This window comes from Neolamprologus multifasciatus, chromosome 13, assembly GCF_963576455.1.
Source record: "Neolamprologus multifasciatus chromosome 13, fNeoMul1.2, whole genome shotgun sequence".
Classification (NCBI taxonomy): domain Eukaryota; kingdom Metazoa; phylum Chordata; class Actinopteri; order Cichliformes; family Cichlidae; genus Neolamprologus; species Neolamprologus multifasciatus.
The window spans coordinates 33,039,441-33,061,395 of record NC_140451.1 but is presented as its reverse complement, the minus strand read 5'-3'; the positions used below and the strand labels follow the sequence as shown (position 1 = coordinate 33,061,395).

The 21,955-nt window shown below is 44.2% G+C and overlaps 2 protein-coding genes across 4 annotated transcripts; both read left to right on the top strand.

Moving 5' to 3' along the window:
• The first annotated feature begins 1,040 nt into the window (after nt 1–1,040).
• sult6b1 (sulfotransferase family, cytosolic, 6b, member 1) lies at nt 1,041–8,842 on the top strand. 2 transcript variants are annotated; one of them, XR_014877523.1, is made up of 8 exons: nt 1,042–1,338; nt 2,434–2,546; nt 4,484–4,573; nt 4,664–4,790; nt 7,429–7,523; nt 7,607–7,763; nt 7,888–8,065; nt 8,602–8,842. XR_014877523.1 is itself a non-coding variant. In XM_085182428.1 (7 exons), exons 1-7 carry the CDS (start codon nt 1,143–1,145, stop codon nt 8,013–8,015), a joined length of 906 nt encoding a protein of 301 aa, XP_085038554.1. In that variant the 5' UTR covers nt 1,041–1,142; the 3' UTR covers nt 8,016–8,842. The 2 variants fall into 2 exon arrangements, 1 of the variants encoding a protein (XP_085038554.1); XM_085182428.1 differs by having other exon boundaries at nt 1,041–1,338; nt 7,888–8,842.
• A 1,040-nt stretch (nt 8,843–9,882) lies between these two features.
• Nucleotides 9,883–21,689, top strand: znf365 (zinc finger protein 365). Of its 2 annotated transcripts, none has more exons than XM_085182419.1 (6): nt 9,883–10,396; nt 11,188–11,864; nt 11,947–12,256; nt 12,715–12,886; nt 13,106–13,152; nt 14,321–21,689. In XM_085182419.1, the coding sequence occupies exons 2-6, from the start codon at nt 11,198–11,200 to the stop codon at nt 14,544–14,546; spliced, it is 1,422 nt and encodes a 473-aa protein (XP_085038545.1). In that variant the 5' UTR covers nt 9,883–10,396; nt 11,188–11,197; the 3' UTR covers nt 14,547–21,689. The 2 variants fall into 2 exon arrangements, with proteins under 2 accessions (XP_085038545.1, XP_085038544.1); XM_085182418.1 differs by having other exon boundaries at nt 9,885–10,396; nt 13,103–13,152.
• The last annotated feature ends 266 nt before the right edge of the window (nt 21,690–21,955 follow it).

Here is a 21,955-nt window from a genome sequence, read left to right as displayed (position 1 = left end):
GAGCTTCACTCGTTTCAGTTTGTGAGATATTTTAGACTGCCTTTCTGTTCTTAGAGTTAGTTGAATCTTTTAGTTCTCACAGTAGTTTAGCTTTGTTAGAGCATTTGTATCTGCTGAGTTGTAAAGCTTGGTGCTGTCTCGATGCTGAACAACTTTATTGTCGTGGTGCATTTGAGGAATGTGACATGTTTTTCTTGTCAGGGAAATGTTTACTTTCAAACGACTTTTGCACAGCAGCTCGCTGACACGAAGGCAGACGAGTGACTCGCGTGTGGAGGACTGTTAGATAACTCACAGCCTCACCCACAGGGACCCGCATGGACCGGGGCTGAGCTGGGCGCTTCTCCTCTGGAGGAATGTCGCTGTGCGCAGCCACCGAGGCCTCTTTCTAAGAGACTGACACATAATAGCTTCCTGAGGTTTGTGTGATAAATGAATGAGGATTAGCCCCGCCCACTTATAGCACGCTCTGCTCTTGGAGCCTGGCTCTCGTTTTGGCCACGAAACAAGTTTTCTTAACTTTTTTCGGTGTCCAGGAATTAGACACGGCCTTAAATAAAGGCTTCACTTGCATTCAGGTGTCAGGTTATGAAACCACACAACTGGTTAGTTGTGCAGCAGGAGTGATGGGCTGAGTTGGACACGTGAGAGACAAATACATGACAAAAAAGACAAGAAGGCTTAAATGTGTTTCACTAAAGCAACAGTTTCAAAAGCTTCCTGTGCCACTCGTCATTGTTGGCTAATAGTTCACATTTAGAGGATCGCTTCAGGAAGCTGTTTACAATTCACCGACCAGAAAGGAGCACAGGAAGCTCATCTGTAACGCTTTTGTGTGTGTGTGTGTGTGTGTGAGTCAGTCTGGCACCTCCATATGGTGAACTTTGTCCGGTGAACTTTGTCCAGAGACCTCCATTCAGGCTTCAGCCACGCCTCCATGAATCCAGGGTTTTCTGCATATATGCATGTGTGTGTGTGTGTGTGTGGAGGGGGAGGTGCTTATGCCTCCTCCTCCTCCTCCTGTTGTTCCTACTTTACACACACACCCTCAGTTCTGCTTTCTCACTTTCAGCTCCAGCAGCGTCTGCAGCTTCTCCCGAGTTTCCTTCCTCTTTGAGCCTCTGCTCCGTGCGTAAGTCAGGATGAGCGACGAGGGACCGATGGGCCCGGTGCAGGCCAAGATGCTGAAGGCGAAGGAGATGAGCGAGGAGGAGAAGGTGTACAGATACAACGGTGTGCTGTACTTGACCCTCCTGTCTCCCGAGGAGTATTTAAAGTGTGTGGAGAAGATGCAGGCCAGAGAGGACGACACCATGCTGGTGGCTTACCCCAAATGTGGTGAGTAATGCTGATCGAGTCAAAAAGATCTGTTAGTGAGCTGAAGATGAGAGCCTTTCATTTAAAAACACCAACATGTTTTTAGTCGTGTTTAAACTCCATCAGACGGTCTGACCTCTGACCAGCAGCCAGACTCACACAAGAGTGCACGACAATGTGCAATCAATCATGAGCCGACTACTCAGAGATGATTGAAAAGGCGAGGAAAAGGTTCAACACGCCGGATATTAATCAGAGCAGGCAAACAAATCCACCAGCTGTAAAACAAAGACAGACAGGAGGTGAACTTTAGGGGCAAAGATTACAACAGCGGGAAACACGTGAAAGCAGGAAGTGACGAGTCTGAAATGAGAGCACAAAAACAAACAGACGAATATCAGGGAAAAACGGGGAACTGGACCTGCTCGGCTCATCTTTACTTCCTTATTTTGTTCTTAGACAGCTGTGCACGACTAACAGCTCAACACTGATCCTTTTCCTCAGACAGGGGTACCCCTCTCTGTGACATCATGCAGATCTGAGAGTATAACAGCTGTGTGAGCTTTAGCCTCACAGGGAAACACTGAGCTCAGCATTAGAAACATGTTTAATGTGAACATTCACCAACACTTCAAACCAAATCTACCAGGTTACAGCAAAAGTTGAAACTTGTTTTCTGTTGGAGAAACTTTTTAAAGGCCGTCAGTGGCTGATAGCTGAGTCTGCCCTCTGCTGGGACCTCTTAAAAACACTCTCCTGATGACTTCCTGCTCTCGGCTGCTTATTTCAGGTCATATTGAATAAAAGGTTTTAGCTCAGTTAGTAAAATGTTGATTTTTGGTCACTGAAGTGTCAGAAAGGATTATCCAATATATTCTCATTGACTAACAGCTGATGATTGACAAAGCATTAGCCAGTGAGCGTGCGGCTCGTTGGCGAATGCTCCACCAAAGCCAGCGTCACGCAAATATAAGCAAACAGATCTGCACAGAAACGAGAGCTCCACCTCTCCCCCGAGGTTCACGAAAGGGTTACAGGCCTTATATCTGTGTAATCTCTGCAATGATAGCACAACCGCATGTGTGTGTGTGTGTGTGTGTGTGTGTGTGTGTGCAGGTTTCAACTGGATGGTCGGGGTGATAAAGAAGATCATCACAGCGTCTACAGGCGTGAACTCGGAAAGCAAAATCCCGCCGCTGATCGAGTTTCATGGACCAGAAAATTTTAAGGTAAGTCAGTGAGCTGATCTCAGACCAGCAGGGCAGCTTTTCATTCATTGAATCCAAACCTGGCTGCAGAGACCAGCTGCAGGAAAGACCTGCAGAGCTTTGGATACTGTGACGGTGCATCTGTCGGTGTGTGTGTGTGTTATATAATGTATATGAGACACTAAATATCAGTCATTATTATTACAGTTATTGTTAGAAGCGGCCTCCTGTGTGCAGGTGTGCTGTACAGGTGAAAGGTTGCAGAGCGTCTCTGTGTTTGCGTGACACGCCTGCTCCTGTGCAGACAGCAGATACCATCTAACAGAGCGGGCGCGGCGACACGTCTGAAGCACGTGTGTGTGGTGCTTTTAGCTATGTGATAAACAGGCATGGTTTAAGAAACTGGCAGGCTTTGCTCCAGGGGAGACACATTCACCGTCTGCAGCGTTCGTGTCTCTCAGTGCAGTTTATACCCGATACCTTCTGATGAAAATAAAGACGTCATTCAAACCCAGAAACCACAGAAATGCATTTTCCCCTCGTGCATTCTTCTTTAATGTGAGCTCGTTTTTACTGTCAGGCTCCACTACAGTGGCTTTGCATGATTCCTGCTTCAGAATAATCTGCATTTATATCGTACTGGGCCGACTGTGGGCTAAAACCCGGGAGAAGGCTGTCCGTTTTCTACAGTTTTGGCCTCATCGTTACAACTTTAAACCAAAACACATCAAATAAATGAAAGAAGCAGGTCTTGTTGTGCTGGAACCTTTACAGCACAGTACTGACGAGGTCCCTGATCCACATCTGGATTCCTGTCAGGCTTCTCCTCAGCGTTCAGTCACTGAGCTGCTTCAACATTGCAGATTTTATGAGATAAAAGGTTTAAATCAGACCCTGAGATGAGATCATATCTATGTAAAAACAGAGCATTCTTTTGCTTTCTTCAGGAAGTTGGTTTGTCTGCTCCCATGTGGAAGTCATTTAATTCCTGATTCCTACACAGTTCATGTTTAGAGTATGGAGGCCTTTCCCTCAGTTTCTTTTGACAGCACTGATTTGATCCCAGAGTCGCCTGAGGAAGAAAAACCAGTAAAACCTGTGTTTAATAACTGCACGTTAAAAGTTAGATCACACGTGCCTGCCTAAAGTAGAAGAACTAATATATTTGTATGAAGTCGTATCAAGTGAAAGGTTGGATTCAAGCGCGCCAACTTAACTGTGATCAAACAGTTTGTGAATATTTTAAAAGAATAAATCCTGAAACTACGTTTAAACGTTTGTGTTTGCAGCTTGACTGCAGCTGAAATCACTTCCAGGTGTAATCATGTGAAGCAGCTGCTTCCTGTTTGGATTGACAGCGTTTTCCTCATAATTTGCCAAAACTTAAATTCGGTTTAGCTGGAAATAAATCAAAGATACTTAAAAAATTTAAAAAAATTGTATTTTTGTAGCACCTTTCAAGACAGAATCACAAAGTGCTGCACATACGATTATAGCAGTCAACAAAGTCCACAGAGTTCAGCATTTTTGTGGTTTGACTCTGGGAAAAGCAGCCGATTGGCTCACTGAGGAGCAGATGTGATTCCCTCAAGGTGCTTTTTCACTTCCTGTTTGAAAGAAAAGGCACATCTGGGCGTGTTGCAGCTGTTCAGTCAGAAACGTGCAGACAGTAATTCACCGTGAGTCGAACCCTGTAGCATTACAACCCGGACAAATTACAGCACAGGAAGCAAAATCCTTAAAAGCAAAGCAAATGTGCTTTAAGCAGACTGACTCGACCCAGAGAATGTGAAGCTGCAGACGGTGCCGGTCTTTGGTACACTGGGTTCCTGAAAAGCCACAGCCTGGGCCAAAGTGTTTGCACAAGCAACGCCTTCCCTGCTTTCACCACAACAAGACTCCAGGAAAGTGCAAGTCACAAAATGTTGGTAAATATGGTATGTTGTGTCCACCCTCAGAAAGTGGAAGAAGCTCCTTCTCCAAGATTCCTGGGGACTCACCTTCACCCCGACAACATTCCTGCTTCCTTCTACGAAAAGAAGACTAAGGTGAGTTTCTTTCTGTCTTCCTGTTCTTGTATCCTTTCTCTCCTCTCTCCACGTCAATAAAATCTAATTTGTGGGGTTTTTCTTGCACAGATTCTGGTGGTCTTCAGAAACCCGAAAGACACAATGGTCTCCTTCTATCATTTCTCCAACAGCAACCCAGCGCTCCCATCCGCAAAGTCCTGGGACACCTTTTACTCCCAGTTCATGAGTGGAGAAGGTGAGCAAACAAACCGAGCATAATACTTATTAATGTGAGGAACGCTGTGGTGCAAACCTTGTCCCTAAAACCAGCTTTTGTTTCACTCTTTGATTTGGCTTCATAATCCTGAGCTTTGCTGCACTTGTGGCCTCACAAACAGCACACGGTGGAAGTGTTGGATTGGTCCAAGTGGGGCAAAGAGCTGCTGTTGCCCCACTTAGTGAGTTTGCTATACCAGCACAGCAATAAAACAGTTCGTTTAGATGCTTATCAGGCCTGTACTGAGCACAGAGATGCTTGTCAGAGCAGAATAAACACAGATACCATAACCTGTAAGTTTGAGATTTATAATGTCTATTAAAAGAGAAAAAGTACAGAAGAAATACTCGGTCCAAGACTGTGAGTTTCTGTGATTCTGAAATTGGATTTAAAAAGAGCAAAAATTATTTAAAATAAATTCTTCTGACTGTAAAGAAAACTATCAACGAGTGGCACAGAAGTTACTGCCAAGAGTAGGGATGGGTACCGGTATCCGGTGCCATGATGGCACCGGTTCTGACATAAACGGTAGTAACCAGACCGAAAAGCAGCGCACATTTCGGTGCTTTTTTTTCCTGAGCTGTGATACACTTTCTTCTTCCTTACATTTGTATTGGCGGTTGGCAAACAACTGAAAGGTGCATTACCGCCACCAACTGGTATGGAGTGATACACTTTAGATTCTAGCCAATCATTTTACGTTTCCGAGGATAGTAGGCGGGTCCAGGTACGTACGTTCTTTTAGAGCAGAGCTACAGATTAAAAACGCTCGAGGCGAAGCGGTCAAAAGTCTGGCTGTACTTCACAGCAAAAGATGCAAACTCAGCAGCTGCAACAAGTGCTTTAAGCTGATACTGTGATACTGTCAAAGGAGGTAACACCTCAAATCCGATGAAACACCTGGCGATGCATAGCGTTTTTTTTAAAGCGAGAAATGCGCCGTATTTGATAGCTTGCTGCGAGACCTCACACCGTGCACATCTACTGCCGGTGTGGTGCCTGTTTTCGAACCAAGAGTTAGCAACATCCCCCAAACACCCAAAGAGTAGAGTCCTGGCCCCTAGCCCTGCCAGTGTAGCAGAAATGATGACGGATGATGATGCAGCAGCAGCCGTTCTTCTCTGCGTGAGTAGCTTAATGTTGTTCGTGTGTAATTTACAACCACTTTATTACATTAATGCAGTAAGGTGAACTAGCAAACACCATCATAGCTACATGCAGCTGTCTTCTTGTTTGATGGCAGATACTCCCTTCACCCTGGACAAAAAGGCTAAAATGACCAAAGAAAAAGTGGAAAACAGCTAAACATGAGAGGTTTTTGGACAAAGTTTATGTTTTTTTCCATTGTTTAAGCTGCTTCCAGCCAAGAGTGATACCATATATGCCCCATAGCTGCAGAAAAGGCTAACATTGTTATCTTTTTACAAAAAAACAGCTGAACATGAGAGGTTTTTGGACCAATTTTGTGTTTTCCATTCTTTAAGCACCGGTTTGAGCACCGTTTAAGCACCGGCACCGTTTCAAAAGTACCGGTTTGGCATCGGTATTGGATAAAACCTAAACGATACCCATCCCTAGCCAAGAGTATATTAAAAAAGGCCTTGGTTAGCTTGAGACGCCAGAGATTATTCCATCAGGTTCATCACTACACAGTACTTGGTTTGCTATAAAGGTGCTAAAAACGATTTAGTCAAAGGAGCTTGCAAAGAAAAGCGTCTGGACTTCTTTAAGTTGCTTGAAGACGTTTCACCTTCATCCAAGAAGCTTCTTCAGTTCTAAGGTCAAATGGTGGAGAGTCCCAGATTTAAACCCTGTGGGAGTGTCCCCCCAAAGAGGGACAAAAGGACCCCCTGATGATCCTCTAATCACCTGAGCCAAGGTGTGAAACTGGGTGTGGGTCCCAATCAGCCAGAGTTTCGGGTGAGCTCATTGTGAAACCTGTCACCCTGTCATGTGATTACCTGAGGTCAGATGGCCCAGGATGTGAGTGGGCGACTGGGGACCATGACCCTCATGGGGACACTCCCATAGGCCTTAAAATCTGGGACTCTCCACCAGTTGCTTTTATAACAGAAGAAGCTTCTTGGATGACGCTTTTCTTTCCAAGCTCCTCAGACTACGATGACTGAGAACCTTCACAGACATAAAAACTATTTAGTTTAGCTTTGGATGCTAAAAATATCTTGGTCAAATTTAGGCGTTAAGAATGGGTTAAGCAATAATTTGGTTACCTTTAGGTCCTAAAAATGACTTCAGAGCTTCCGAAAAAAACTGTTTCTGAAGCATTAGAACGAATGAGATTATTGATTTGGAAATCAAGCCATCGTCAGTACTGGGAAGAACCCTGACAATATGTTTTTGTGAAACAATGACTGTTTTTGATTAATTCATTCGAACCTAGACCTGGAAATTACACGTCTCAAATTGAGATATTCTGATATGATATAATTTATTCAGATTAAAAAATCTATAAAATTTGATTTTAAATCTGAAGACTAGAATTACAGAAGCATTTCTAAGCATGGGAAAGAGTAGCTTCGATTTTGGAGGCATCTTCTGACCTGGACTTCTTGCTTACTTTGTGATTCATAAATTTTTTGTCATTGTTTGTGTGTAGTTGTCTGGGGGTCATACTTTGACCACGCCTTAGGTTGGGAGAAGAAGATGGACGACCCCAACGTCATGGTCGTTACATATGAAGAGATGAAACAGGTAAAGCTGCATTTGACGTAGAACAGTTAGACGCTGCAGGGGTTTGTGGTAATGTGCGGTAATGATTCTTCTGTTTCCCGCAGGACCTGAGCGAGAACATCCGTAAGGTCTCCAGCTTCTACGGCTTCAGCCTGACAGAGGCTCAGGTGCAGCAGATCGCAGATGCGAGCACCTTCAAAGCCATGAAGGAAAACTCCAGCAGCTCCCACGGCAATATGGGGAATGTCTTCTTCAGGAAAGGTGCCCAGAAAGTAGCCTAGAAAACGAGAAATGCATACTGCGATACTTAGCCAACATCTTATCAATCCTCAGGTGGAATCCAAATGCAGGTGTTTCACTTTGTGATGTTTGTGTCCCTGCAAAGGTGAGGTTGGAGACTGGAAGAACTATTTCACACCAGAGCAGAGCCGAGAGATGGACGAGGTCTTCAACAAACGTCTGGCAGGAACAAAGATAGGAGCCAAACTTAACTATCAAGCACACTGTCAGTAGGAGGAAGACCAAGGAAGACGCAGGAGAGCTTTTGGAAAAGGCATCTTTATGTGGGTTTACCTTTAATATTGTTAAACTTAAATTAGTGGATGAGGCTCAGTTGACAGCCCAAAGACCCACTGTTAAAATCTCAAGTCAAGGGAAAACCGATCTCATGATTCAAGCATTTTAACTCCAATATGCAAACGTAGTTTCAACGAAGTCTGATTGTGTTGTGATTAGAACCTATTCTGCTCATTTCCAGCTCCATATTTCTATCCTTGGACTGGAGTAACTTTGCATTATTCACAGCACCAGTACTCAAGCTATATATGCACCACCCACTTCTCAATTTGAACAGCAGATGGGGCTCCTGTGCCTCAGATGACCTCTTTTTGACATCATACAGATCCAAGAGTAGAAAAAACTGTCACAAACTGAGTGTTTATAGCAGTCTGCAACCGGAGCTTTTGACTGACAGGGATTATTGTGTCTCATTATTTAAAACTCTGGTCAAGTTTATTATGAACATCCATCATTAGACCAGGAAATAAGGAAAACTAACTCAAACTAAAACTGCTTTTTGTTTCCTTTAAATCACATAAAGTAGATAAAGTGAGAGATGTTTGGTGCAGTCCTGATGAATTCAAACCAAATGAGCACACTTGTTCGACCGGCAGCTACCTGGAACCATGATGGCGCCGTTCAGGAAACACTCCTGTGGCTGATTCTGTGGCAATCAAACAACACTGTAAAACAGTCACATGTTGAGTTGCATGTACATCACTACAAACAGCACATCGCTGGAAGATATCGTTGCAATAAACAATAGATCTCTTTTGTCTTGACTCTGTCGTGGTTTTTTATAATGAAACAATTTTAAAGTTTACTCTCGGGGGACATCTGAATGTTTTGAGGAAGTTGGATGACTTTAATCTTAAATCTCAAAAGTTTAGTTTTTCAATCTTAATTTAAGGTACAGTCAGTACTTTTTCTGGCTATTTTATCTTTTTTTTAAAAAAAAGCATACTATATCCATAAATGTCCATGGAACAGTGTGTAATTAAATTATCCAACAAACTGTTCATTTTTGTATTTCCTGATCTTTTGCTAAGTGATGATATTATTCAAATATGTTCAAATGTAATTTGTATGAAAAGTATGTCTTAAACAGACTGTAGTAGAAATATACCAGCCAGCTGTGGCTGTTAAGAGATAAAATCTGATGGTAATGTTTTTTATCTATGGCTGACAAAAAACTGTTTGTCCTATAACAGCCACCATAGCTGGAATAATACACTTAAATTGGGAAAAGTTAGAAAAAAGAATCCAGCTGATTGCAACCTGCAATCTACTGACATCTAGTGGTAAAAAAATTCTACACACTGCACCTTTAAGCTATTTGTTTAATGTTGTGTTGAAAGTAACTGCTGTTACAAAGGAATTTTCCACTTTTGAGATAAATAAAGTATCTAAAAAGAAATAAAAATGATATCTATCCCCAGAAGTTAAGTTATTGTGTTACAGTAGCCAAAACTAAGCTAATAAAATAGCTTCAAATGTTATAAAATAATAAAAAGCTATTTTTGTAAAAATAAAAGATTGCTCAAAATGGTACAAATAAAACATAACAAAAAGTAAAAGTAAGTAACATTTTAAATAAGACAGATTCAAGGCTTTTTTTTGTCATTCTTACACAGGTATTCACATGAAACGAACATTTGCACCCAAGTCCAGCGAGACCTGAAAACCAAAAAATTGAAGACACAAAAGCAACAGAACAGAAAACACATTTACAGTCTTATTTAGTATACATAAGAAAATCTTTTATTATTATTATTATTATTATTATTATAATAAACAAGAAAATGTTCAGGCAGAGAGTGAACATTTCAGAGGCTCCAGAGCAGTGCCAGAGTTCAACAGTCTTACAACTTGCTGGAAAAAGTTCCTCAGTTGTTCATGCACCGATTACTGCACTAGTTTTCACAGTCCTGCATGTCAGTCTCATCGTTGGTGGTGATGCATCCCCATCCCAGCTTTCAGGTTTTTCCTGAGCAGTCATATGACAGCAGTAAAAGTAAAAAAGAGGAAAAATCCTAATAAGTACGTTTAAAATGAAAAAAAGAAAGAAAGAATAAAAACCTTGAATATGAATAAATGAACAAAACCAACAGTTTCGCCTGCACCCTGGACGGAAGTGACGCATTTGATCTTATTTTGAAACGTTTTCCCGGATGTGGCTGGTCTGCGGCGCTGCTAGCTTGCTGTCTGGTCCTGTGTGTCCTGAATGAATGACATCATGCAGGCTGCTGTTTGCGTCGGGCTGCGAGCGGACTCCTTCAGACAGTAACGGGTCGTCTGGGAGTGTCATCTGAAGGCAGCCGTTAAAGCTGCGCGCGGTAAGAGAGTTTAAATCCTTCCGCCGTGATTCAGCGATTGTTTCGGTCTCTGCTAACCCGCTTGGCTAGGCTAGGCTAGCAGCTGCAGCCAGGTAAAGCTAACGGTGCAGCTGTGTGATAACGACAGGTACCTGTTGTTCAGACTCGGGATCAAACGGACTCTGAGGGGGAACCGAGGGGGAAGTCCTCTCCGTTTGTGCTCAGCCGGTCCGAGCTCACTTAAAATCACATATTTTCAATCTATATTAACTATAAACACAATAATCCTCTAAGGTAACAGAAACTTAACATTAGCCCAGGTGTACATGACTATGTATATGTGTTTAAAACCCCCAAAACAAAACAAATAAGCTGTGTAAAATGAGGCTTTCATCGCCCATAATAATCTTTTTTGTCTTTTTATTGTAAAAAAGAAATGCAATGTACATTTAAATAAATTAAATAAATGAATTGAAACGAGGATGTGATGTTGCACTGTGTCTTTGTGGATCTACAGAAACCATATGATAGACTGTCAAGTATGTGAAGGTGGTGCAGGATATGTATGAGGTGGGGTGTGTGAAGGGCCGACAGGTGGGTTTACATCAGGGGTCTGATCTGAGCCCCTTGTTGTTTGCTGTGGTGATGGACAGATGAGGTCAGGCAGGGTTATCTGTAGACACCCTAAAGGTTACCAAGTTTGTGTCTGCTGTAAAGTTGGACATTCTAACCTGGGAGTCTATGGAGTGGGTGTTTGAGCTGATGCAGCTTTTGTAGTCAGTAAATTATGGTATCCCTTCTGTACTTCTCAGGTATAAAGTGATGCAGCAGAAGTTGTGTTCCCGAGGTTCTGGATCCTTCCTTTTAGAGAGGAACGGCCAGGCCTGCGGCGCAATTGTGGACGCTGTCACTCCCTGTGACCTCCCCTTCCGCTGTCCCCGCTGTGGCGAGCAAGAGCGTTTCCGCAGTTTGGCTTCCCTCCGCGCTCACCTCGAGTACCGCCACTCGTATCGCTCACCAGACATGGTCACTGGAGGGTTCAGCATTACCGGGAAGCTCCCCGACCCGCTGACGGCAGCTATCCCGTGGCACGACATGAGCCTCCCGACGCGTAGGGGGCAGCAAAGTACAGGGAGGCCACCTCATGTCCGCTCTCTCAGCGACAGCAGAGACAGCGGATACCTCCACTCATATGGGTCTGCGAGGAGGCGCACCCAGAGCGTTGGGGTAGGGACGCAGGCGGAGGAGGACGAGGAGGAGGACGAGGAAATCGATGTGGGGACAGAAGACGAAGATGTGGAAGAAGACGAGGAGGAGGAGGACGATGAGGGTGAAGAGAGAAGCGGAAGTAGAAATGAGGAGGATTTGAAAACTTCCTCAAAAAAGTCAGACCATCACCACATCAACCACCATCACATACTGTTCCCGCCTCCGGCTCCTCTTGGCCCTCCACCGGACCCAGATCTGGACCTGGATCTGGATCTGACTGGTGGGTTTCTGGAGCAGAGTGTTGCAGTATCAGAATACATCTGTTTTTTGCAGTAACGTCTCGTCTTGTTTGCACCTACCAGAGCATAACTCCTACTCCGGTTTGGAGACGGCAGCGGCCTCGGCTGCAGTGCGGCAGCGGCTGGCCAGCATTCTGAGGGCGGCCGACAGCACCATGCAGCGCCGGCTGGCCAGGGTGAGCACCGAGCTGGCTCATACCGACACGGAGCTCCTGTGCGAGCGTGCTCACTCACAGCATCTGGCCCAGGAGAGGCAGGAAGTTGCAGACAAGGAGAGGTCGCTTAGCCGACAGGTGGATGTGGCTGTGATGGTGATTGCCGCGTTGAGGGAGCAGCTCAACGCCTCAGAGAATGAGCTGGAGCGGCGAGAGAGGTGAGGCAGGCAGGATGTCACTGATGTGGTCTGGAGCAGCGGTCCCCAACCCCCGGGCCACGGACCAGAGTCGTTTGGTACTGGGCCGCGAGAGTTGAGTTTCGGGTGTGAAATTTATCTTTTCAGGGTTTATTTTTTTGTTTGTTAAGAATAAATCCTTTTTTTTTGGTACCAGTACTGGTTTTATTTTGTTGTATTTATGCGCGACACCTTAAACGCCGGTCCGTTAAAATATTGTCGACCATAAAATGATCCATGGCGCAAAAAAGGTTGGGGACCGCTGGTCTGGAGGATGTGCCAGGTGGATGGTGCTGGACTCCAGGGTTGCTCCTCGTCTCTGATCCTGCTTATGATTCATGGATCTGAAGGTGCAGCCTGTTATTTCCCTTTTGCCTCTCTTGCATAGCTGGGGGTGAAGGTATATTTAAGTTATGAATTGGGTGATTTTTGCTTTGCAGGGAAGTGTTAACCATCCAGAAGTTTCTGGAGGCGGCGGTTCGCCAGGAGACGTGCGGCAAAGTTCGAATCCAGCGCTTCATCGAGAATCTGCTGAGACGTATCGCTCTGGCCGAGAGGCTGGTGGAGTATTACCAGGTCAACGGTAGTCCGCCACAGTGCAACCACTACAAGGTACTGTCTTTGGTTGTTTTTATTCATTCATTTATTGTAGTTGTTTTATAAGTCTTTGAGTTTCTTTATGTCATTTTATGTTTGTTTTTTCAGCTGCTTTTAAATAACTTTTACACTGACAGACTGAATCAATCCTGACTTTTCCAGTTATATGTTTTACTGTGGTGGGTTATTGCTCTGATGAAGGCCTGATTCTTGTGATTTTTATGACCTCAGCAGCACCAGCAGAAAACTGATAACGGCCCTCACAGAATAACTAAGAGCAGGTGAGTCCATCATTACTTTAAATAAACAGTAATAGCAAATTTTCAGACTGAAATAAAGAAGAAATATTAAAGTGTTAACTGGACACAAACAGGTTGAACCTTTTATTATTAAATACTGCTAACAAATGTAGGATTTAAAATCTTATTAAACTCTGGCCGCCCTTCTCTGAGCCTGCTTCTACAGGAGGTTTCTTCCTGTTAAAAAAGAGTTTTTCCTTCCCACTGTCACCAAGTGTTTTCTCATACAGGTTTGTCTGATTGTTGCGGTTTTCTCTGTATAATTACATCATAAAGTGCCCTCAGGTGACTGTTGTTGTGAATTTGTGCTATATAATAAAGTAGATTTGAATTCATATGTGTTCCTCTGAAAGTGCAGCATTACAGCAGCTGTTTCCTTTTCCTCTTGGCTTTTTATTGCAAATCATTTGAGCTGAGAGGGAGGAAAGTCGTCAGTAACTGATGGGGTGTAGGTGTAAAAAGGTTCTAACAGCGCAGGTAATCTGCTGCTGTTGGTCTAAATCAAAGTCAAAAGGTGACGGAGTTGGTGGTAAATCATCCAGGAGCTTTCTCGTGTCATCTGTCGGGTTTCTCTGTGGTGTCCTCATGTTTCATTCATGGCTCGACATGGGATGCTTTGTGCTTTCGCTCAGTGACTGCAGAGGGATTACCACACTCTCTCTGTGTGCACTCAGGTCAGATGCTGTTTATCTTCAAAGGTTCTTGTTGAACTTTATTCGTCGTGTGAGACCAGCTGTTCGGTCCAGCGTGTCCGTAAAAAACGACTCATGTTGCACAGCAGGTTCTGTCTGTTTTTGCAGTTAGATGGAAGTTTTCATGTCTTACCAGATCGGGTTACTCTTGTGTCTTCGATGTAAAGTTGCTGAACATAAAAGGATGTTTGGTGCATTTTTCTTTCTTGTTTCGTGTCAAACTCATGAGGATTTGTTGAGCTGAGATCATCAGTGATGCAGGTGAAAAGGCAGCATTTGAGGTGCTGATGGTCTCCAGGCTGGACACCAACCAGGGACAGTTCTGGTTTATCATCAGTGTGACTGGCTACCTGCTCCTACTGTGTAAAACTGTATTTGAGGCGTGAATGTTTCCATCATATGAAGTTAAAATGACAGTTTCCTTCTCTTGTTTGTTCATGTCTGAATTTCGTCTCCAGGTCAGCAGGAGGTCAGCTGTCCTCGTCTGGTCTCGCTGACAGCAGAACTCAGTCCTCGTCCCAGTTCGGCGGACGTCCTCCGTCCTCCAAACCAGGCGGAGACCGAGATCGGGAGCGGGAACACCGGGAGCGCCTAGCTCAGTCATCCCGGCTGTTCTGCCGGCCTGAACACAGAGACGACATCTGGAACCATCAGCGGCGCCGGTCCGCTGGGTACGAGGACTAGACCAGCAGAGAAAGACCAGAGGGAGGGGTGTCAGGGGGCAAGACTTTATCACACCGTGACTTCATTCCAGTACGTTAACCTATGGAAAAGTAGCTCCCATCAACATCCGACTTCTTTTACACCACTTCTCATCTTAAAGCTGGATTTGTTAGTCTGACTCCCAGGAGTCCAAAAGTTAACAGTAATAAATTTGGCATGAATATTTTTGTCATTGCAAATTTAGACCAAATTTTCTAAAATGATTTTAAAAATGATTTTTTTGTATCTGGCAGATTATTTAAAAATATTTAAATATTTATACTTTAGTGCTTCTCCTCCTGAAACTCCATAAATGACCCGTGACCTCTAATAATAATGGAGGGAAAACTATATAAAAGATGGACGTAGCTTCCAGGTCTGAGAAGTGGTGCCAGTGTGGAAGTGCCTTAAACCTGCATTCTTTCTAATGGCCAGCAGGGGGCGGAGTCTGATGACAAGAAGAAGGCTATGCCACCATTAAAGGTTCTGCTTACTTGGTTTTTGACCCAGTACATCCAGCTTTTACATAAAATCTATTGGATAAAATAATTCTGAAGATGACAGATTATCATGGCTGCTTCCTCCGAACAGGGTTTACAACATAAAGCAATAACAAATGTGACTCCATGAGCTCTTCATCAGACACATTCCACTTTTAATTGATTGCTGTAATTTTGTTACTTTTCCATAGATTATTAAACTGGAGTGGAAGTGTAAACTGTTACACTTGGTTCTTTTTCCTTTGGATGTATGACTGGGTGAACCTTCCACATTGAAACATAGAACTGAATTCTGTCTGTTAAGTATAATAGTTCATTTTATCTTCAGGTACAAAGGTGTGCTTTCTATTCGTCTGTTGATTTATGATTTAATGCTGATCACAGAATTTGAATTTGACGCCTGGTGACACGTCCTCTCCTCTGGTCAGATCTTCACATCCTGGCCTGGTTCGCTCAAAAACTCCTGATCAGTCAAGTTATCGTGTCTCTGCCTGTGCTTTCTAAGCCAAATCATCACCCGGGACCGTCTCTATAGTTTAAGATTTGTTTAGTCTGTTATTGTTCAATCACATCCTAACAGCCCATCACGAGTGAAACTTTGGCTTTCTGCTGAAGAAGGAGGTACAAGGAGCTAAATTCTTACTATTCCAAGAGAAATCCTGTATCCTTGCCTTTGCATGGTGCACCCAACTCTACTGTCTATCCTTTCTAGCAGTGACTGTTTTGGGCTGTGCCCAACTGGTTCCATGTTTCAAGGCTGCTTCAAAGGTCTGGTTTAAATCTCTTTCCGCTCGTAGTCTGGGCTATTCCTCTCCAAGGGAGAGTCCTGGTATGTAAAGGGTTTGCATAGCCACAGTCCTTTTTCTTTGCTTGATGGAACCAAATTCAGTGCCATCGTAGTTGTGGCTATTTCAGGTGATACCCAACTCCAGCTCTTTTGGGCTCCACCCATCACCATTACCCCTGGTTTGGCTTTGATAGCTTCTGGGCAACGTTTATCACTTCTAGTTGTCAGTTTTTCTTGAGGTTACTCAGAAAAGAAAACCAAACAGACCTGGGATCTGTTCGCCTTGGAAAACTCTAGCAGGGTTTTTTTTTCTCAAACAGTGATGTTCCCAGGATCACGGAGGCACACAGCCCTCTTCACCAGCATAATGAGCTGATTCTTCAATGAACGTATCTGAGAATCCCATTCACGAGTAAAGTGATAATAAGACTGAGGGTGATGTGGTTGATTGCAGTGAACTGTTGATGACCACCCGTTTAGTTTGTACGAAGAGGAATCGGCTGAGGTGGTTTGAGCAATGATGCTCCTGTAACACACACACGACTGGGTTGTGCTTGAACTGTCATTGAGCTACAACGTCTTTCTTTCTGCGGTTTTTGGCACCAGCCTCACAGCCACTCCGCCTCTCTCTCAGCTCTTGCTCCTCAATGCGGAAACATAAAACAGGTCTCCCTCATTAAACAGTCCTGTACACCTGTTCCCTCCCCCCGCCTCCGTGCCGCCCTGTGAGCTCACTGTGCCACCCCTCATCTGCAGCAGGCCAAAGACCACGCCCCCGCCACAGCTTCCTTGGCAGAGGTTTTCTGGGCAGATGAGACTCTGAGTTAAGTTGATTTTCAGTAACGCCTCCTTGTCGGCACTGATTTGGTTTTTAAAGCACAGGCACAAGTTCGATGATGCCAGACCCGGGTCAAATCTGTTCAGCATGTAGCTGAGAGGAGTTTCCTTCGAAGATCGATCTGCTTTTGCATAGAGATGGAAAGATGACAACGGGTGATTAGTAAACATGGAGGAAACAGCTTCCTTCTACACTACTCAAATAAGGACGAAATGTTGCAGAAATGGGCAATGATATTTTAGCGGTGGGTTTGATGTGGTGCTGACACGCTGCCGCCACCATCTCGACTCCACCCCACTGGACTTTGGGTGTGGACACTTGTTGGAGAAAAATGATCTGTAGCTGCTCGGTTGCCTGTCTCTTATCATAAGGGGGTGGCTGTAGCTCAGGTGGCAGAGCAGGTCAGTCTCTAATCAGAAGGTCGGTGGTTCGATCCCAGGCTGCCTCCTGGCTGCATGAAATATCCTTGGGCAAGATACTAACCCCATATTTGCCTACTGGTGGTGGTCAGAGGGCCCGGTGGCGCCTGTGTCCGGCAGCCTTGCCTCTGTCAGTGCGCCCCAGAGCAGCTGTGGCTACAATGTAGCTGCCATCACCAGTGTGTGAATGTGTGAATGACTGAATGTAGTGTAAAAGCGCTTTGGGGTCCTTAAGGACTAGAAAAGCGCTATACAAATGCAGGCCAATGCAGGACCTCGATATCGTGTCTTGAGTCATTACTGCGACATCTGTAGATGATGTCACATGTCCTAGACGATGACGCCCATTTCTAAGATGTTTTAACTTCACTTCTAAGGAGCTGTCATGCTCTCCATTGGTGAGAAACTTACCGACCTGCTGCCAAAGCAGGATTTCATCAGTGGTGTGGCGGACTTAAACCAAACAGCACAACTTTTTGGACGGTTTGTCCCATTTCAGACAGTCTGAACTGAAAAAAGACCCGAAGGCTTGTTGGCGTAGCCGACGCCCATTAGTGGAGGAAAATAGTCCCCAAATAGTCCCCAACAAGCGCAGATGCTTTTGGTGAAGCTAGGCTTGCTTTTTTTGAATATAGCTGTCCAGGTACATGAAGGAGCGCTTTGGCCCAGGTCTGGAGGACGCCACACACTTAACGAATGTATGAGTTAATTTATAGCTCACAGTGAAGCGATGCCGTGCTTCAAGTCCCGACGTTTCGGGCTTTAGCTCGCGCTCCTTCACGTTTAAACGGGTGGAGATTCTCCAATCACACACGAATGACGTCGCGTCAGCGCTTTCATCCAAAGTGACTTAACAGTGCCGTGAATGCGTACAGTCCATTTGCAGTATTCTTAACGACTCACGACGGCTTAACAGAATCATTCCTCGATCCGTTTACATTTCTGCACTCATCTAACGTTAGAATGTAAATGTAAAAAAGGCAGTATTTGGTGTAAACTGTATCTTTGCTGTCGTCGGTTTAGGTTTTGTTGATGGTGTTGATATTTTATATACAGAGCTGTTACATGTCATCAAGTGGAGGTGGTGGTCCTACAGTACTATAACTTGACAGGACTTTTGTATGACTTGCAAATAGAAATCATTTTATGTCTAACAGGGTGCAGGTTCTGGAAACATTTCAGTATTTCCTTAATTATGTCATGCAAATTCGTCTTGGAAATTTGTAATTATGGAAGCATATTACCCTGCTGCTGCTGAGGCGCTACAGCATGAAATCTGTATTATCTATTATTCTCTCTTTCTTTCCAGTTAGCCGGTGTGAATTTGACTTTCGATTGACCTTGTCAGATCTTCGAGGATCGAGCTTCCAGGCACCCTTTTTGAATTTCAGATTTACTAGATTATATTTAAAGCCAATTATATGTTTGTGTTTTCATTGGAATCAAACTGAGATGTGAGACGTTTGGTAGTAATGTAGAGTATATCTTTGATATTAATGTTCTGTGGTCAAAAAATGGATTCGTGTCCCTGGAACGGTATTCTTGAATTTCACCACTTGGAGAAACCTGATGCTGATAGGTTTGGATAAACCGACCACTGAGCACTGCTGTTGTTGACATAAAAACCCCATCTCTTGATGGGCATTAAGCTTAGAATCGGGGAGTAATCCAAACCATCCAGCACCACACTAATGACTAACCTCATGCTGTGGACGGATCTTCTCAGATGTTCTATCGGCTGAAGTTTGCCTCATTTTTTAGCATCTTTTTCCTGCCGTAAGTTGCCATCTGTCTCTGGCCATCGGAGACCTTCATCACGAACAGTTCAACATCATTCTCTGTCTGCCATCTGGTAATGAGTTTATATCCTGGTAGAAGCTTGCTGCATGGTGTTTGGCAGGTCTCTACGGAGCCCCGCAGGGGACATGGGAGAAAAAAAAAATTAAGACGGACTTTTGCGAGATCTCGCAAAACCAACTCGGGATCTCGCAAAACCAACTCGGGATCTCGCAAAACCAACTCGGGATCTCGCAAAACTTTTGCGAGATCTTGCAAAACCAACTCGGGATCTCGCAAAACTTTTGCGAGATCTCGCAAAACCAACTCGGGATCTCGCAAAACTTTTGCGAGATCTCGCAAAACCAACTCGGGATCTCGCAAAACCAACTCGGGATCTCGCAAAACCAACTCGGGATCTCGCAAAACCAACTCGGGATCTCGCAAAACTTTTGCGAGATCTCGCAAAACCAACTCGGGATCTCGCAAAACTTTTGCGAGATCTCGCAAAACCAACTCGGGATCTCGCAAAACTTTTGCGAGATCTCGCAAAACCAACTCGGGATCTCGCAAAACCAACTCGGGATCTCGCAAAACCAACTCGGGATCTCGCAAAACCAACTCGGGATCTCGCAAAACTTTTGCGAGATCTCGCAAAACCAACTCGGGATCTCGCAAAACTTTTGCGAGATCTCGCTAAACCAACTCGGGATCTCGCAAAACCAACTCGGGATCTCGCAAAACTTTTGCGAGATCTCGCAAAACTTTTGCGAGATCTCGCAAAACCAACTCGGGATCTCGCAAAACTTTTGCGAGATCCCATGTCCCTTGCGGGGCTCCGTAGGTCTCTGGATATGAAACATAACGGTATTCTTGGGAGACATTACAGCTTTGTAGCTCATGATGTGACAGTCAATAAGTGGTTTTTCACTCCCGTTGGTAAACATTCAGTGGCTCTGTGCACGTGTGGTTCCTCCACCTACAAGTTGCTGAATTTCATGAAGTTTCTCAAGGTTTCTGGTGACTTCCACTTCCTGTGTGGATGCCAGTTTACTCTGCCGGTCAGGGATGACTTACCAGCTTTAAGTTTTGGGTTTTTTTATTCAGACAACAGCAGATCTCTTGGAAGTGTGCGGGCGTTGGGTTCGACTCTGAACTGCTTCCTGTTTTGTATTTGGAAAATGGAAGAAGATGCATGAAGCAGCCCTACTACTACTACCACTACTACTACTACTACATATGTAGCTATTGTGTTACTGTGAAAGCATGCTTCATATGTAGCAAAAAAATCCTATAAAATACTGTTATCTTGTACTACCATGTGTACTTTTGTAGCAGAGCGAGGTCTATTTTAATGGTATTTGAAGGAGTTGCACTAAACCATCCAAGAGAGCTTCGCTTGGCACTGTTGGATGTCTTTCGATGGGAAGAGGGATGTATAACGGACAATCAGCAGGGTTCGTGCACAGGTTTGAAAGAGTTTTGAAATGTTTGGGGTGATCAATGTGCAAGAGGCGGTTCAAGTGTGCAAGAAAAGAAAAGTATTGTACCTGATGTATTGTTTGTTTGAATATGACTCTCTGCCTTTCTTGCAGTAAGGTGGTAGAGGTGACGTTAGCTTTTCTGTTTGCGTAAAACTGTTCTAGCAGCAGCGTTCTGTTTGATATTCTTGATTTCTCGACTTTTGTCCGTAGGGATTTCATTTGCAGAAGTAATCTCTAGGTTTGTGCCTTCACTCAAGAACTCTGTAAAAAAAAAAAAAAAAAACTTAAAAAAAAAAACACTGTGCAAAAATGCAATACTGTGAAGATCTGGAACACTTTATGTTGAATCCCGTCGGTCGGTATGTGTGATAGCCATCGAAGATTAAAGAACAAATATGACGCCAAGATGAGATCTGCGGTTTTGTCTGTTTTTCTTTTATAAAAGATCAACAGAAGTCTTAAAAAGTTGGTCAGTTTCATGCTTCATGTTCATGCTGTCCAAGTTTAATGAGTGATTAATGACATAATGAAGTTTTTGCTACATTAGAAGTGATAATGATGAATGAGCCCCTCGATACGAGGAAACAACATTTCTAGAACATTAAAAAAAGCAGCGAGGGGTGCATTACCAACCGCTGGCTGTTTGTGGTACACCTGCAGGTTTATGACCTCCCACTGTGTAGTAAAGTTCTTCCTCACCAAACAAGCCTGGATGAGCCTCGCTTTGTCACCGCCATGCTGTCGCAGAGATGTTGGAAGCATTAAATTGTCCAAAGTTTCTTGCAAAACGAACCCATTAATATTTCCCTTCACTGGAACCAAGACGACTCGTGTCATGAAGCTCCTGAAACACAGATTTTGTGCTGATGTTGAAGCCGGAGGAGTTCTGCAGCTGTAGAGTTACTGAGTCAGTGAGGGTTGGTCACTTTTACGCACCTCAGCAATCGGTGACCTCACTCTGTAACTCTAGTCTGACATTTAGTCGGTGTCCTGCAGGTTTTAGATCTCACCTTGGGTCAACACACCTGAATCACATGATTAGTTCGTTACCAGGCCTCTGGAGAACTTCAGGACATATCGGCTGTATCCCAATTCAGGGTCTGCAGCCTTAAAGGCCGCATTTTAAGGCCGATTACGTCACAGCGACGCGACGAAGGCTGTCCCAATTCGAAGGCTGCTCGAAATGCGGCCCTCAAATGCGTCCTTCATTCCCCTGAATTTTAAGGACGTGGCGGTGTAGACTTCGTGGCCCAACATATCCCAGAATGCATAGCGCGGCGGTGGGTGTGGATAATTTTGCCGAAAAAAAACGGCGGATGAGGGGCGCCCGAAGAGTAAACTTTAAGTAAGTACTGAATATTATGTCACTTATTTATGTGCAAATGTTTAATAACGAAGAACATTAAAACATTACTGTTGGCCACATGTCGGCAAAGTCATGTGACATTAGTGACGTTTGAACTAACTTGGTTTTAAAGCCTTTAAAATATACGCCGTTCAATAGCTGAGCTTAATCAGAGAATGATCAAAGCTCATGTAGAAACAAACAAACAAACGAACAAAAGATTTTCTCCTTCATTTCTGTCA

What these genes read in the sequence shown, in the direction of transcription:
- sult6b1 (XM_085182428.1), top strand. Translation starts at nt 1,143, where the DNA reads ATGAGCGACGAGGGACCGATGGGCCCGGTGCAGGCCAAGATGCTGAAG. An exon ending in CCAGTTCATGAGTGGAGAAG is followed by an intron (nt 4,791 to 7,428) that starts GTGAGCAAACAA and finishes GTTTGTGTGTAG; the next exon opens with TTGTCTGGGGGTCATACTTT. An exon ending in CATATGAAGAGATGAAACAG is followed by an intron (nt 7,524 to 7,606) that starts GTAAAGCTGCAT and finishes TGTTTCCCGCAG; the next exon opens with GACCTGAGCGAGAACATCCG.
- znf365 (XM_085182418.1), top strand. Translation starts at nt 11,198, where the DNA reads ATGCAGCAGAAGTTGTGTTCCCGAGGTTCTGGATCCTTCCTTTTAGAG. An exon ending in GAGCTGGAGCGGCGAGAGAG is followed by an intron (nt 12,257 to 12,714) that starts GTGAGGCAGGCA and finishes TTTGCTTTGCAG; the next exon opens with GGAAGTGTTAACCATCCAGA. An exon ending in CACAGTGCAACCACTACAAG is followed by an intron (nt 12,887 to 13,102) that starts GTACTGTCTTTG and finishes TTATGACCTCAG; the next exon opens with CAGCACCAGCAGAAAACTGA.